The sequence below is a fragment of the Fukomys damarensis genome, unplaced genomic scaffold (assembly GCF_012274545.1).
Source record: "Fukomys damarensis isolate Sample0158 unplaced genomic scaffold, DMR_v1.0_HiC HiC_scaffold_18, whole genome shotgun sequence".
In the NCBI taxonomy this organism is placed as follows: Eukaryota; Metazoa; Chordata; class Mammalia; order Rodentia; family Bathyergidae; genus Fukomys; species Fukomys damarensis.
In genome coordinates this window covers 29,296,975-29,313,330 of record NW_022900930.1, presented here as the reverse complement: position 1 = coordinate 29,313,330, position 16,356 = coordinate 29,296,975, and the positions used below count along the sequence as shown (strand labels likewise).

The 16,356-nt window shown below is 36.2% G+C and overlaps 1 protein-coding gene across 4 annotated transcripts in view; it reads right to left on the bottom strand.

The window, feature by feature from the left end:
• The window catches only part of Asb5 (ankyrin repeat and SOCS box containing 5), a 43,226-nt gene extending 27,188 nt beyond the window's left edge, over positions 1-16,038 (bottom strand). The window contains exons 1-3 of one of the 4 annotated variants that reach the window (XM_010629800.2): positions 15,879-16,038; positions 14,819-14,930; positions 14,383-14,417 (exon numbers count right to left, since the gene is read on the bottom strand). In XM_010629800.2, coding sequence (XP_010628102.1) covers positions 14,383-14,392 — 10 coding nt within the window. In that variant the 5' untranslated portion in view covers positions 14,393-14,417; positions 14,819-14,930; positions 15,879-16,038. Of the gene's footprint in view, positions 1-14,382; positions 14,418-14,818; positions 15,099-15,878 lie in introns of those variants that run through there. The other 3 variants (XM_010629799.2, XM_010629798.2, XM_010629797.2) reach the window with 3 other exon arrangements.
• Between the last annotated feature and the right edge of the window lie 318 nt (positions 16,039-16,356).

Sequence of the window (16,356 nt, the reverse complement as noted above, 5' to 3'; positions counted from 1 at the left end):
CCCAGCACTCGGGAGGCTGAGGTGGGAGGATCACTATGAGTTCGAGACCAGCCTATACTACATAGTGAGTTCCAGGTCAGTCTCAACTACATAGGGAGACCTTGTCTCAAAAGACCAAAAAAGAAGAAAACAAAAGAAAAGAAAACAGTCCATACCACTTTTTCAAAATATACACTTTTTATTTAATGTTTTTATACAGGGCCTTGCTAAATTGCTAAGTTGCCCAGGCAACTTGCTCAAACTTGTGATCTTCCTCAGTCTCCCATATAAAGATGTATATTACTCTGCCTGCTTTACTAATTTTATTTTTAAACCATGCTATATTATGCATAGAAATAAAAGATTTTTAAATTTTATTTATATAGCTATTTTTCATATATGTTACTTAGATCAGCAGTTTACCTACATCTGATTTTACAGACCTCAGTAGGACTACAATACTCATTTCAGGGGAGTGTGGTAGTTAGGTGCCTCAACTCTGCAATCCAAATTGGATTTGGTTTGCTGATATTTTGTAGCTATATTTTTGGGTGAGTTTGACCTGTGGTTGTCTTTTCTTGTGGTGACTGATTCAGGTTTTAGTAATAGGTCAGTTAAGGTTTGGTTGCTGAATGTTACAGAATAAAGGCTATTTTATACCAATTGTGTCTTCTACCACTGCAGGAGCTGATTAAGAAGGCTCTGCCTCTTACATTGGGCTCAAAGTCACTATGAGCTTCTGCTTGGCCACAATATGAAGTGAAGTGGAAGAGAGGAAAAATGAAATAGAATTTACAGAGAAAACCTGAAACAGTGTTGATTAGTATCTCCATTCTTAATGATGAAGGTGGCCTGGGGAGAAGCTGGTGCCCTTCACCACCAAGATGCATAGATACCAGACTCGGAGAAGTCAGTAGAGGAGTTCTGATCAGGGTTAGGCTCTGAATGTTGCTAAACTCACACAAGCAGCCACAGTCCCTGGTTCCCTATACTAAACTTCAGAGTGTGGAACTAGCAGCTCCTCATTCCATCCAAACCTTGCACTGACCTCTCTTCTGTCCACTTCTCACACGGAGCAACTCAAGGAAGGGAAGCAGTTTTGGCATAATTAAATCAGCAGAGCACAAAGCCATCACAAGTATCTAATGAGCACAGAAGAGCACAGGCAAAATGATCTTAAAATAGAGACAGAGGTTAACAAGCAAGAAAACATCTGAAGAGAAGAGAAGAGGGGAAACTTCTTTTCTTTTCTTGATGCTGTTTATTCCACACTGCAGTATTCTGCTCTCTGACCTGCCCAAATCTGCTGAATTTCTCCTTCACAGCTAAGAGGAGCAAGAGAGGACTTCTTTCATCTTTGCTGAGGAGCAACTGTTCATCTTTATGGAACAAAGCACCAAGATGACCTACAAATTTTCTTTCAGTACTGAAAAAGAGCTGAGTGAGAAGGGTCAGAACATTGCAGATGAAGGAGCTATTTCTAGTGGCAGGGGAGCAAACTGCCAATACTGTGCTTCAAGTGACGTTGGGGGACCCTTAAAATGGAGTGAATAAGTGAAATATTGTGTGCAAGACAACAGGGAATGTTCTCAAATAATTGTCATTACATGTTACTTTGTGACTTGGGGCACTTGTTCTGGGCAGTTCAGTTGAGCACACCTTCCAAGAGCTAGAAAAGGATGACTGAGGTCATGAGTGCAATAAAGTTACGAAGAAGAGGTAACTTGGGTTCTCTGTACTAAAAGCCCTTTTGGCACAAACAAGAATTCACCTAAATTCAAAATAACATGAAAGAATCATACTATTTTGGAGGTAAAAGCGGATGGCTGCAAAAAGCCTTATTAGTGCAACAGAGTTTACAACGAAGTCTGCCAGGGGTGTAGGGCTCTGTATTCAAACTATGCAACTTCTGTTCCAGTCTCTTACAAGTTGAGCTTCCAGATTATTTAAAAAGAAAGGGTCAATAACCTTAGAGAGACTTAAAATTCACTGACACTATCTAAATTCCTTACTTTGCAGATCAAGAAACTAAAGCTCAGAGAGAGTAGATGACATCCTCCAAGTCACCATAGAGTTAATAGCAAAGCAACGCTGGAGCAGAGATGAGCTGTTTTAACCTTGGCTCCTTCTAAAGAACTGTTTTGCTAAATAATACCACATGCGGACAAAACTGAACCAGTAAGTATCAAATAAGGAAGGCAAAAGAGATCTAATAATCTACAGCACCTACATCAGAAGGTTTTTGTGAGGATTAAATAGGGTTATAAGGACATGTTTAGAACTGCCCTTGGGTGTGTATGTAAGAACAAGGCATATACTATTCTCTTAAAATGACTCTTCTGGTTCTTTCTTTCTCTTTTCTCACTTTGTTCATACACTGTTGTAGCTTGAAATTTTCAGAGTCACAAAACCACACAAGGAATGATGTCAGCAACCTGTGTTCTCTGGTCTGACAACAGCTGCTGGGAGAAAATCTGATATGCACAACCTATAAAGGTTAAGGTAGGAACAATTTTACATTTAATCCTTCTGCTCCCCATAGCCTAGCCACAAATAGTTTTATCACTACCAACTATATGCTCATGGAAGATTTGGGTGCTGACAGTAGCTGGGGTGTTTATGTTGATTATCTTCTTAAAAAATTGAGCTTATTTGTAAGAGTACATCTTTAGTACATCTCAAGAACAGGAAGCATAGAAAATCAGGAGTCCTGGATACACTGGCCTCAGATATCAATGTCAAATGTCAAGCTGGCATCACACCCATTTGGCAGACCAGTCCTGGGTGTTCTGCAGGTACTCTGCCTCTGCCAAAAGGAGGCCTAGCCACTGAGGGGGATTATTACTTTCTCTTTCCCTGTTGCTGCAGTGACTTCAAGAAAATAGAGTCCTAACACTGGAGACCAAGCACTCCTCCCATTGCATCCTCTAGAAATCCATGGTATGGATGAATCAGCTAGCGGTGTGCATGGGCAAAAGCACAACTTCTGGTTTTTGTTTGCTTAATCATTCCTACCACTTTTTAATAAACAGTTATGGTTAATTAATAAGGATTTGGATCATAGGTATAACATACAAAGTGGCTTGAACCATGAAATTCTAAAGCCAACAGTTGTAAAATATAGCAGGTGTTTAGCAACTTTATATTAGCTATGTCCCTTTTTGTAACTTCTTCTAACATTTAATAATGTTCTGATCTGCTTTAGAGAAACAAAAGCAATCTCCTTTCAACTCTTCTGATATCTCGTATATGTGGTGTTTTCTGATTGCTGCACTGAGAAGCACCATTTTAAGGATTTAATTTTCTGTATTATAGACATATTTAATACTCTTTTAAGACTGACTTAGAAAGTATAAAATATTAAGAATTAAAGTGCATTCATTTAAGATGAAAAGGTGGACAAGTCATGTACTTCTCCAAAAGGAAACAATCTTAGAATTACTTCTATGTTGTGAAGAATACATTTGATTATGTTAAGAACCATGAACTGATTCCAGTTAAGAAAAGAAACATAAGGATTAGTTTGTTTGGATTGGGTGGTAGTTACTGCTGATTTTATGGAAATAAAAGAAAATTGGCCTATTGCCCATTGGAGCTGGTGTGCTCTTTCTACCGCACACTGTGCTTTTTTTGGTAAGCACTAAGATTTCTTCAGTCCTATCATAAGGCCAAGACATTTATGCAAGATGATGACACTGAGTAACTCAGCAGTTTCTGAATAAAACCAGCCACCTGTTAGCCCACCAAGTACAATCTTGAAATGTGTTGCACAGAACATGCCAGATATAAGAAAATTCAACAACCTCTAGGATAAGCTGACCTTGACCATTTAGTAGTCCAAGTCTATCACAAAAAGCATCTTTTGAAACTATGCTTGTCAGGGATTTAGCTCAGTGGTTCTGGTGCCTGCCTTGAAACTATGCTTCTGATCATTGAAAATCACCAGAATTTTGCCCATCCCAACAAATCAATGAACATCTACTGCTGTGTTTATTCTATGAGCAATAGTTTGATCACTCTCGGGAGCAATTGCTGACTCCCTTCAGCTAAAGTCCCAACTTTCCTAAAGCTCTCCCCTCTCTACCCCAACAAAGCGTTATTATACAGCATTCCTATACAGGGATGTGTGTGTTTGCACTATTTGGCCCAGTTTCATTTCCACCATCTGTGGGTCAAAGTACTCTGACATCATGTTATCAACAGAAAGTGTGAAGAGAGGTATGTCATGCCACCACCTAGGCACAGGATATGTCAAGACTGGATAATCATACTTTTAAGTCAAATTACGGGGATTTACAAAAACAACAAATTTGCTGTATGCTAAAGACGTTTACTTCTTTTTATTTTTCATGTTTCTCTCTTTGTACAATATTAACCACATAATATACTGGAAACACAACACATAACAGTACCTCAAGTTAAGAAACTGTAGTATAAAAAATTTGTTATAAAAGACGAATAGTTTATCTCCAAAGAGACTCCTTTAGTTAGTAAATTTATATGGTATGACAAAAAAAATCAATATTTTACTAAAGCTATTTTATATAGAACTTATAAAGCACAACTGTATTTATATTCTGATATATATATTTTCCAGAGCTTGAAAATATCTAATATTTAGCTGTTTCTTAAAAGTAGCCATTATATTAGAATATAACTCTACTGATATTATCATACACAATTAGATTTCTATCGTTTCAAAAAATCATTACTATGTCATCATCTCCATTATTTCTTTCTTCTTCTTCTTTTTTTTTTTTTTTTGGTACCAGGGATTGAACTCCAGACCTTGTGCTTGGGAGGCAGGCAGCAGAACCACTGGGCTAAATCCCCAGCCCCCTCCATTACTTCTCAAAAGTGTATAAAGACCAGGACAAAATGAGCTCTGTTTTGAAAAATTTAGAGGCTGTCACGTACTGTTGTTACTCAGAAATGCTACTCTCAAGTTGAGAAGTGTCACCCAAACTTCTCATTTTGAGAAAGTTCTTTGTCCTCCATCATACTCCTGCTAAACTTTCAGTAGTAACCTTTAGTTTGAGGCTTTAGTTTGACATTCACACCTGTTCATACATCTTTAGGAAGAAGCTAACTTCTTGTTTTCTTCAACTAACACCTTTAATTTCCTATTGTTTTGATCATCATATTTTCTCAACTGTAAGATTTACAGTTTAATGGTCTCGTGGAAGAGAGAAGGCTAAACTTATTTTTTTAATTGTTTTTTGAATAGATGCAGAGCCACCTCAGATTGACTTTGCAGTGGTAAAGAAGCAACTATTTCCAGCAGCCACAGCTCTGGGAAGGACACTGAGAAGCTTTACATAGCATCACAAGTTAAAATATGGATCGGACTTTAAGATTTTTCAACAATTCTATGAAACAATTCTGTATTTTATTTCCAGGTAGAATATTTATTAAAAGACAAGTCATTTAAAAAAAAAAGACCAGTCATTTTCCTCGTTATCAAAAGAAAAAAAGAAAGCTTTTCGTTGGATACATCTAATGAAAAGCTACATTTTGATCACATCCTGGAGAGACCAGCTGGCAGAAAGTAAACAGCAAATCCCTGCACTAGCTGACTCAGCGCTTCAGTGTTAATGTTGTCATTATTTTTTGGTTTGGTTTTTCAGCTGCCAGGGATTAAGAGAAAAGAAAAGAAAAGAACAAGAGGCTTTTTAAAGGATGGCTTGGCAGAGGCCATTAATATCTGGTGCTGTGGTGTATTGGATGTCAAGTGGCTTCAACTCTCATTTCTGTGACTTTGACTATTAAACAAGTAAGCAATAGTTTGCCACTGTAACATGCTGTGACAAATGCATCACAGATTTTCCAATAATACAGCCATGAATAATACAGCAGTTCTTTTTTCACTGGGTTTGCTCAGAAAAAATATTCTATTCAAAGAATTTCTGCAAAGAACCGTTTTTTTTTTTTTTTAAAAATAGTAAGATCATTAAAAAAATTTCTGCGAGTCCTTTCAAAACTTCCAACTCTCAATAAACCTTCAACCATGACATTCTGTCTCAGTCCTGAGCACATCAGCCAACTTCTGCTTTGCTTGGCTCTAATCCTATGGAATAGTGCAGAATGTTTTGCTTTCTTTCATGAGATGCATTACTAGGAATAATAAGTATCGTGAAGACACTGAAGTATTTTAAGTCTTACAGGCATTAAATAGCCTGCTTGTTTTAGTTTTATATGGTAAACTTTAGGCTTTTAAAATTGTTAAAATTCACTGATATCCTTCCCTCTGCATGGAAAAGGCAGTAGACAGAGCACATGAATGGCAAAGACTTGATCAACCTGAGACTCGTTTTAGCCACTCACTCTTTCATGCTGAGTGCAAAAGACCATGCAGCAGAAGTGGTCATTGGTTACAAGTAAAATCTTTGGAGTCAGTAAGATCTGGTTGGAAATTCTCCTTCTTCCAGTTACTTGCTGAAGAAAAAGCTAGCAATTTCTACTCTTTCCAAAGCTTCAGCTAATTATTGCTAAAGGGACATGTACCTGAAACCAACCACTTAAGATCTGAAACCACCTATCCAACAGGTTAACATGATGTTGAAATACAACAAATGCTTAGTAGATACATCTATTAAATGTTTAATGGATATGTGCTTATAGCAACTTCTTGGCAAACAGTTATTGTAATTTCACTACCTTTTCTTATTGATATGTCTCTGTATTAATCAATTGTAGCCAGTTCTCTGATTTTTTGAGAATTTTAAACTATCAAATAAAGAGCTAAGATATATGGAATATTAACTATTTGCCAGACATTGTGGCAAGTGCTACTAAATTTTATCTCATACAAAATTAACATTAAACCTCTCAAGTATCCACACCTCCGTTTTACTGAAGAAGAAACTGAGGTCTACAATGGTAAGCAACACCCCTATGATCATACCCCTAAAAGGTGCTAGAACAGTATTCCTCTGGGTAACTCACTAGGCTTTGTACAATATGACTGGAGATTCTGGGTCACAGACACAGAGCTTCTAAATGCAGGAATATATTTGTTTCATTATTTCTTTCTCAAAGTTACTTTTTGCTTTGATTTGATGGACAGTAGACATAAACATTTCTCTAGTGAATGAAGTAGACTATGGAAAACAGAAGTGCCCATAGGTCTCCTTGGTGGTTAATCAGAGATGCCTTTGATTGTTCCTAAGGAGTTGATTCAGTCATGGGTCCTGCGGCTGCTAATTCACTGAGACCATAGAGCTTGTACCCCTTTTAGAAGGATGGCATCCTCCCCCATTTTGTCAGCCCAGCCTGATTTGCTCTAATAAGAAAGGATTTTGCAGAGTTATGATGATGATGAGCAGATTATCAATGGATAAGGCCTTACTTTAATTTTATCACTGTCAGTTTTCATTTATCCCAAGCTGCACACTTGACAGTTGAGATGAGCCAGTGCTTCTCTTTAAGAATGCGACTGGCATTTCAGCGTTAAATTTCAGTTTGTTTGTACTCTGCCCATAGTTTAAGACGATAAGCCTTCTGGAAAGAGTCTGTGTATTTCTGAAAGTTTCTATTTTACTCAGTGGGTAATGGTGACATGGAAATTTTAGCTGCCCTAGTGGGGAGAGGCTGCCCTCCTATCATTTCACATAGTTATGCACATTCCTGGCGGGCCCCACATGCTGACTGTTGTTCTAATCCCTAGGAAAGAATGCAGAAAGGATGTTCAATTATGACTCATATCACAGGATGGTTTGGTTCTGTAGTGATGGACATAATTGGGATAATATGTTAAACTAAAAGAGCCCAGTTTTAACATTATTTTATCCCTTTTTGATGAAACTTTCCATAAAACCCAACTTATGAAGATTCATGAAAGTAGTTTCTCTATTAAAAAAGGTGAAAGAGGCTGATGAGAACTTCATACTCTCATGCCACCCGAGCTTTTTAATCCCTAACACTCTTCTAGAAAAGGCTTAAATCTATTTAGAAGATACATTTTCAAACCCCACAGGAATCAATGGGTATTTTAGGGTTCAAAAATATTTTAATATGTTTTCCCTTAGGCTAGATTTCACAAAGTAGATTTGTTTACTCATCCCCTGGAAAATTCTCTCAGCCCCAATAATTGATCAACCTATGAGGTCCTTTAGGCACTCCCTCTCTGATCTGTTATTATTTGAGAATTCCCGTTCTAAAAAGTGCACGGTCTGTTTTATAGCTTTGCTGAGAAAATGCTGGAAAGAATGAATGATTGTTCTCTATGTAGCTGCTAAAGAAGAAATGCCAACAGTTCTGGATAGCCAGTAAGAAAACTAGAGTCCCTCCTTCCTTCCTTCCCGCTTCGTTTTCTGTTTTCCTCCTTCCATCCTTCTACCCACTCTCTGACTCTCTCTCTCTCTCTCTCTCTCTCTCTCTCTCTCTGGAAGAAGTAATGATCTAAATACTCCACTTGCTTTCAGGGACATAGTTTGTCTTTCACTGAAATGTGCTTTATATGATCTGTGGAGCCTCTCTGCAGTGGTAGCTCCCTGTGCTCCTATCAGTGAGGTAGTCCATCCTCTCTGACATATAATTCATGAAATGCACATATTGATATATTAAATCATTACACCGACGATTCTATAAAATACTTAGGGTAGTAATTATTTCCACCACTAATGACTCTTTCATATGCTGAACTCAGTGAAGACATTAGAACACGCTTCATAAAACCATCTATTTGGGGGGATATGATGTGGGAAAATGTGCCTTTATTTTCTCTATTGGCTCTGACCACACTCAACTATGTATCATTACCTTTAATATTTATACTTCAACCTTCACTCCATGAACCAGGCTTCTTTAGTTTCACATTCTAAACTTTTCTTCTTTATATTCAGCTTGGTTTCTTTTCCACTTTTGTATAGTTTAATATGTTCAGTTTCTACCTTCTTTATAAAGTGCCTTATATGCTCAACTAACCTCAATTTCTTTCCCTCTTAACTTCTAAGAAAGCAACAGTTTAAAAATGTGGCTGTTTTTCATTTAGCATCTTACGATTTTCTACATGTTTGTTGTCGGGTTATTGTACATATGCAAGGTTTAGCTCCCTTCAGCAATGTCTTTACCTTATACTTACAAAACAAGTCATATGCTATATGCATTAAATTAAAATGTATAACATGTAATATATATTGTATCAGAAATTATGTATACCCAAATATTAGTGTATACATCTAGCATAAACCACTATGCCAGAAATACGGTAGGTATCCAAGTATTCCTGGATTGGGTTAAGCACACCTATATGGGTTATGTCAATGAATAAGAAAAATAGCTAATTTTAATAATTTATCATCTTCTAAAAGAAATAATAACATGAGAAACAGTATATTGTTATGACTTAGTGTTTAATCATTTCTTGTCCTTTTTTTACAAAAAATTAAGACAGTAGATGATGTTGAGGTCATGTGTCATAATACACAAATTTTATTTTGAATACGTACCAAATATTTATTATTTTTTCAAAAAGTTTAGCTAAGTAATGAGCATAATTGTTCTCTTCCTAAAAAACAATTCTTTCAACAACAAAACCCTAAGTCTTAGGTAAAGCCCTAGGCAAGAGATGTATGACTTAGAAATAAGTGGTGAAGAAGTGAAGAAATTGAGTAAGGAGTGAACATGAGCAATTGCAAAGTCTTTTGAATGTTATGAATGAGAATACATGCACAGTTGTGGGAGAAAACATGTATATTGTTAGCACAACTGTTACTTAAGTTATGTAACCTAGGAAGAATTAGTCTCAGCTCTCTACGTTCTTACGCACTCACACAGCACCTTCTTTAAATTTTGTAAAATAGCATTTTTAAAAACTTTTTAAAATTATGTCTCATTTTCACTAGCCTGTACACATCCTTTCAGGAAAAAAACTGTGGCTTTTGGTATATTCGATTTGTAAGGCCTAACACAGTGCCTTTGGCTGAAAATACACATATGATTATTGCATATGTTGTGTATAATATAAACAAGTAGTTGAATGAGAGAAAAAAATATGTAAAAATATTCCTAGAAAAAGTGATCCCTCCTAAGCTATCACCATATTATTCAACTCAAAAATTCACGTGTTTTTCCAAATATAGAGGAAGAAGAGAGATATAAACACATTGAAATATGACAGTCACTTCTAAAAATGGAAATCATTTTCCAAGTTTCATTTTTAATACACAGGATATAATAATCTTTCCCTCCCAAGAAAGTGCTCTGGCAATTCTGAAAAATAATAATGCACGGGAAAAATTGAAGCCTGTTTTTAAAATAAATTTTGGTGGCAGTTATGAGTACAGCATGATGGTTTTTTGTTATATAAGAGTAGTTGTATTGGTTTAAGTTATTCTTCTATAGGGTTGTTTCACCTCAGTAGGAAAAAGACATGTAAATGTGTTCAGGATATTGTTACACATTTATATAAGGAATGCTAAGGAGGCTTCTTTTGCCCCCTGAAATTTTTCATTGCTGAGATTTTGAGAAGTGGTCCTACTATAACTGATCTCATGCACAATCAACATGGCAGCACCAAAAATCACATCTACCATTGCTGCTACCATTGCTGGCATATGCTGTAAAGTTAAATTGTTTCCAAATTTGTTTTAAACTGAGGATGGACTTCACTGAGGCAGGAGAATAAGATGCTCTATCCAATTTTAGATGCTCTTCTAGCCTGCACCATCATTCCCCAAAAGGACAAATTCTTTTGTATTTGACTTAAGGTGGCATGTTTACATGGAGTCCTATTTCCAGATGTCAAGAGTAGATATGACAAGCACAAAAATAATAACTGTGTGCTAGTTGGCAATCCTTAAGCCAAACATAAGAACACAAGCAAAAGCATTTCATTGGATGATTGTCTATTCACATAAAGTCTCAACTGTGAAAGAAGTACCTATGAGGTTGATTACTTCTCCAGCAGTCTCACAAGAACACATCACCTTTAGATGTTTTCACAATCTAAAATTGTCAAGGTCTGAAACCTGATATATTAGTAGAATTGTAGCAAATTCATTTTGCAGATGTGTTACAACTCAAAGAGCAGAGAATACCTATAAAAACTGATCCAACATGCAAAATATGCTAATTTTACAATAAATACTAAACAATGTCAGATGGACTAAAGCACACTGGAGGGCAATCCGGAATATTTTTTTAAAAGTGGGGAGCTAAATCATACTCCTCAAAAAAGAAAAGAAAAAAGACAGAAAAACTGGAAATTATATAAATCAAATGAAGTATAGAAATCAGATTTTAGCTCAACAACATCCCGATTTGCCCTAATATTTCACAGTAGAGATAGGCCACCTGAAGACTCACCAAGAAGCTAAGGGTCCACCTCCATGAGGTGGCCTTGGCCTGGGACTACTGGGCTTATGGGCTAATCAGATTCATTCATTGTCCTTTCCTTTATTTTTTTATGTTATACTTTCTTTTCTTTTCACACAATCACTACCAAATCAATTTAGGTCCCCATCTTCTTATAACAAGTCCTGAGTGGTCTACCTACTGCAAATCTGTCCCATTGTCCAGCTCCAAAGATTACAACTATATAAATCCACTTTAAGTATGCTTCTCATCCATGAAATTATTTCTGAAAATGTGAACCTGAAATTGACCCTTGCATTTTTTAGACTCATTTGACATTTAGTATATCTGAAAATGATCATTATATGTGGACATTTCAATTTCTCAATTAGAATATAAATTGCCCAATGGGGAGATAATACATTTTGCATTTTTTATATCCTGTATATTAATTGCCTTAAGATCCTCAGAACTGACTCTACATACTTGAAGGTAGAGCAGCTGAACTTCTCTAGAGTCCAATATAAATATTGGAAAGCAATGTCCGTAACAGAAGAGAGAAGTTGCCCTTTGATGTATCCCTTGCCCTTGGGATCTTATTAGTTCATGGCTTTGTCTAAGACTTTAGAATGATTTTTCCAAATTAATATACTTTTCCACATCCAAATGTGTTCTCATTCTCTGAAATGTTTAATATTACAGTTGAAAATACCTTCCAATTCTTGTTAGATGAATCTCAAAGTACAGTGCTGGCTTTAAAAATAGATCTGAACTCTAATATAGAGAGATTGCAATCAGGATATTTGCCAGCAAGAATGGTACAGGAGATGGTTAAATAGAAAGTGTACTAAAGAATATGTTTCTTTGATATGATGGGTGGATAAGTCTTTGGAGATGAAGATATTGATTTGTAAAATTCATTGGCATCATGGAGGAAATAATTTAAGCTATTTTAATTACTATTTAGCTTTTTGACATTCTGGTGTATAAAACCTAGGTCTAAGTTTGACTGGTAAGTGCTTTTAAACTGTAATAGTACATGAGATCCTAATGAGATAATTGACAATGTGAAATAAGAAGAAAAGGGCTAAAGGTGTAGGGGAAGTGGGAAGGTTAGGGGAAAGGTAATAAGGGAAAAGAGAAAATATGAGAAAATGAAAAAATGGAAATGAAGTGTTTGTAAATGGGAAGGGAGGAGGGGGTGAAGGGAGTGCAGGGACAAGGGGAAAAAATGAGAACCAAGACCTGTCATGTAAAGGTACAAAATCCCAATAATGAATGTAACTATACTGTATACCTAAAATGTACCAATAAAGTCAATTAAAAAACTACCTTAGGTTTATCTCATGCAATTAGCAGATTTGCACTATTATCAAGAAATATCAATTATTTTACTTCATGTCAAAGTACTACCACTCCTGGGGTGGGCATGCAGAATGTTGTCAACAGGGTCTTCTGCGGTTATGAAAGACATGAAAATACACACGTGGTCTTTCATTTCATGGAATTTGGCAACTCCACATCAGAAATGTTGGGGCGCAATCTGGCTAAGCCTTGAAAGTAGGAATGAGAAACCTAATTCAAAGCGGAATGAAGGTGATAATCTTTCCAAGGAAGGAGGAAATTGATGGATTAAACAAAGATAATTAAACCTGATTAGTCAATCTAAAGATATAAAATAATTTAATTATAGGCAAAGAAAACAGAGAAGGTATTAGGGAGGAAAAATAATTCTTGAGTAAAGAATTGCTTTTTAATAGTAAGAATTTAAGAGTTTTGTAAGGTATTTGATTTATTCTTTATAAAATTGGATACTAATAATGGTTACACTGAATTAATTTTATAGTTGCATATTCTATTCTTAAATATATAGATACAGAAAATAAATATATAGATTAATGATGATTTGGGAAAGAAAATTTGGTTAAGTAGCCCTAATATTAGAAAAACACTTAGCTGTTAAAAACTTTGTTCTCATTTTACATTTCCAGGAAATATATTTTCTATTAGTGAGTATTGATTTCCTTCTTTCTTTCTTTTTTGGTACCAGGGATCAAACTCAGGACCTGTGCTTGTGAGGCAGGTGGTGGAACCACTGAGCTAAATCCCTGGACCATTGATTTCCTTCTTTCTTTACTTCTTGGGTCAAATCCTAGAGTTCTAATAAGCGGGATTTTTTAGGATCCTGTTTAGGATAAAGCATATTCTAAAATAGAAAAATAAGTATAGACATGACTGTGGGAGCCACTTCATGTATTCCCATGAATTTTCTGTATAAGCATGAAGAGATTACACTGAAGAGGGAAGAGCTATCTTTGGGGTTATTTTTGTGATGCTGGGAATTTAACCCAGAGCCTGTAGCAGGGAGCTATACCCTCACCCACAGCTCTCCTTTTATCTGAATATGTACAAAAAGGAGCTTTCATGGACTCCTCTAAAATCCTTGTCAACACACCCAAAATATGATTCTCCTTTTAGTCAATACTGCATTTTTTTACCTAAGGCAATTTTGAAAATATATAGACAAGATCTGACTATGAAGTAATGAGTTGTAATCTTCCCATGAGGATAAATTTTACTACTTTATGATCTTATTACCTGTTTTCAATCTAGTTTTCCGTATTTGATGACTGATTTTTACAAGAATTTTAGTTGGAACACATAGCAGTAAAGATACTACATTTAAAAACAATTATTCCTCTTCTGAGGCAAAGCTGGGGGTAAAGGATTAAATATGGCTCCTTCTCCAGACTTCATCTTCTTTAGAAGATTACACATTGGCATTTAGATTGTTCTCACTTCCAATGAATACAGAAATTCTTCACTTTGTACGGAAGCAACCATCCTCAGAATAAAAGTATTTTACCTAATACATGATAAAAGATTTCCCACTCAATTTTCATTTCATCAATAGCGTAAGACTTTAACATAACATTAATTATGTCACAAATTGAAAAACATGGGAAAATAGATTTTAAGAAGGCAAGCATTCTTCCCTGATGCTCTTTTTAAAAAACTCAACATTTTCCAATTGTGAGATACTGCATTTTGATTCTGAAAACTTAAATTGGCTTAGAAGCATGTGGGCTATAAAATGTTCATACATACCTTGATTCATGTCAAGTGAGAGAGGAGTTGAAAGACTGCAAGAAATTAAGATACCACTTTGAAACCCACCATCTGAATCATTTTTACTATATAGAATATTGGTTACAATAATGCTTTGATTTTTAAGTCAAATGTCTAAAGGGAAAAAAAATTTTCAGTTTTCATGAAGCAATAAAGTGGGTTAAAAATATTTTCCTTAATAGAAGTCTACAAAATATTCACTTTGAAGCAGTCCATAAAGAAAACATGTGAGGGGCTGGGGATTTAGCTCAATGGTTCCACCGCCTGCCTGGCAAGTGCGAGGACCCGAGTTCAATCCCCGGTACCAAAAAACAAAAAACAAAAAAAAAAGAAAACATACATGTGATGTTTTTATTGGCTCACAGATCAAGTGATAAGCTCTACTCAAGAGAGAAGAGTGTTAGCACGACCATACCTTGTCCTTGGGTTATTCCATAAAATTCAGCCGCTATCCTTGCCGCTTCTTTTCGGTTGCCTTTCACAATGTAGAAATGACTGAGGATGGCAAGACTGATTTTCACAAAAAGCTTAAAACAGAAAAGCGAAAGTATTGTAAAGTATACATTGGATAATTGTTGAGCAAATGGTCGGCTTTCTTCTAACACCGACATCGCTGCAGAACAGTCTGTGGCAGGCAAATCTCTTAGATCCAAGTCTCAGCTGTGCCTGGCTCTGGTCTGGGATGCTCCTGAACAGCTGGTCCTCAGGAAGGAAAATATCAGCTGGTCATGATGCCTACAGCTCAAAATATTTATAGTGTCCATAAGAGCTCTTCACAGTCTCCTATTGGTCTGACAAAATTCCATGGAAGCAACTGCATCACGTTTGGTAAGACTCCTGACTTTCCATTCTAGATATAAAATAATACCCCACCTCTCTGCTCTGCATGTCAGGATCCAGGTATTGAAATATCTGGATAAATACACTTATTATTTACCTTTTAGTGTGCAATTATAAAGAGCAATTTGAAGATTTTATGCATGGGGTTGCCATGGTTCCTGTAAATAATATTAACAATACTGAAGAAAAAAATGAAGTCTTTTAATTATTTAGTTTTAAAGTAGTACTATTGGGCCAGGGATTTAGCTCAGTGGTTCCGCCACCTGCCTCGCAAGGTCTATCCCCCGTATCAAAAAATAAAATGAAATAAAATGGTAGTATTTGTAGACCATAAGCTATATCAGAAAATAGCCTGTTAGTTGAATTTTAAAGACTACTCCTCAGATTAGTGAATTATGTTGTTTTCACTGTTGCTAGATAAAAACTTATTTTTCTTACAAGTAGTTAGACTGGATTATAGATGAATAGCGTCATACTGTATGTTCACCCAGCAGACACTTTTTAAGTATCTGTTTTGTAGCAAATATTTTTGATACGCTGGTGAGACAATGAATGGAGCACTTCCTTCCCACAAGGTTCTCACAGTATAGAAAAGTAAAAGACAAAATACTAGAAAACTGTAATACAGTTCATACAGAATAGCAGTTGAACAGTCACTAACTGGATCCATTATGGCATTTCATCTGTGCTCTGGGAATCAGTGAAAGCTGTCCTCAAAGTAGTGAAGGTAAATTAACTGCGTTACTCTCTCTCTCATTAGCATCGAAGCTGGGCCAAATGTGTCAGGGAATTCATGACGTGGAGGCTCCAGTGAGTCTCCCCTCTGGCAGGGTGGTGCCTGACCGCACAGAGGAGAGCTTTGACCACGGACAGCTGGCCCATCACAATGCTCTGAGTCACTGCATGACTGCTACGCCAGGGCTCCGGAATCAGAAATAAACCCACCTTAGTCACAGCTGAGTGCCAGTCTAGGGTTTCACTTTTTTCTCTTTACCAGTAAGTGCTATTATAAATAATGATCTCCACATTACCGATCAGAACCTGGATTCTTTGGGGCTAAGAAACATTTCTATTTCATTAAGTATGTTGTCATTTGAGCATCAACTTTCGATC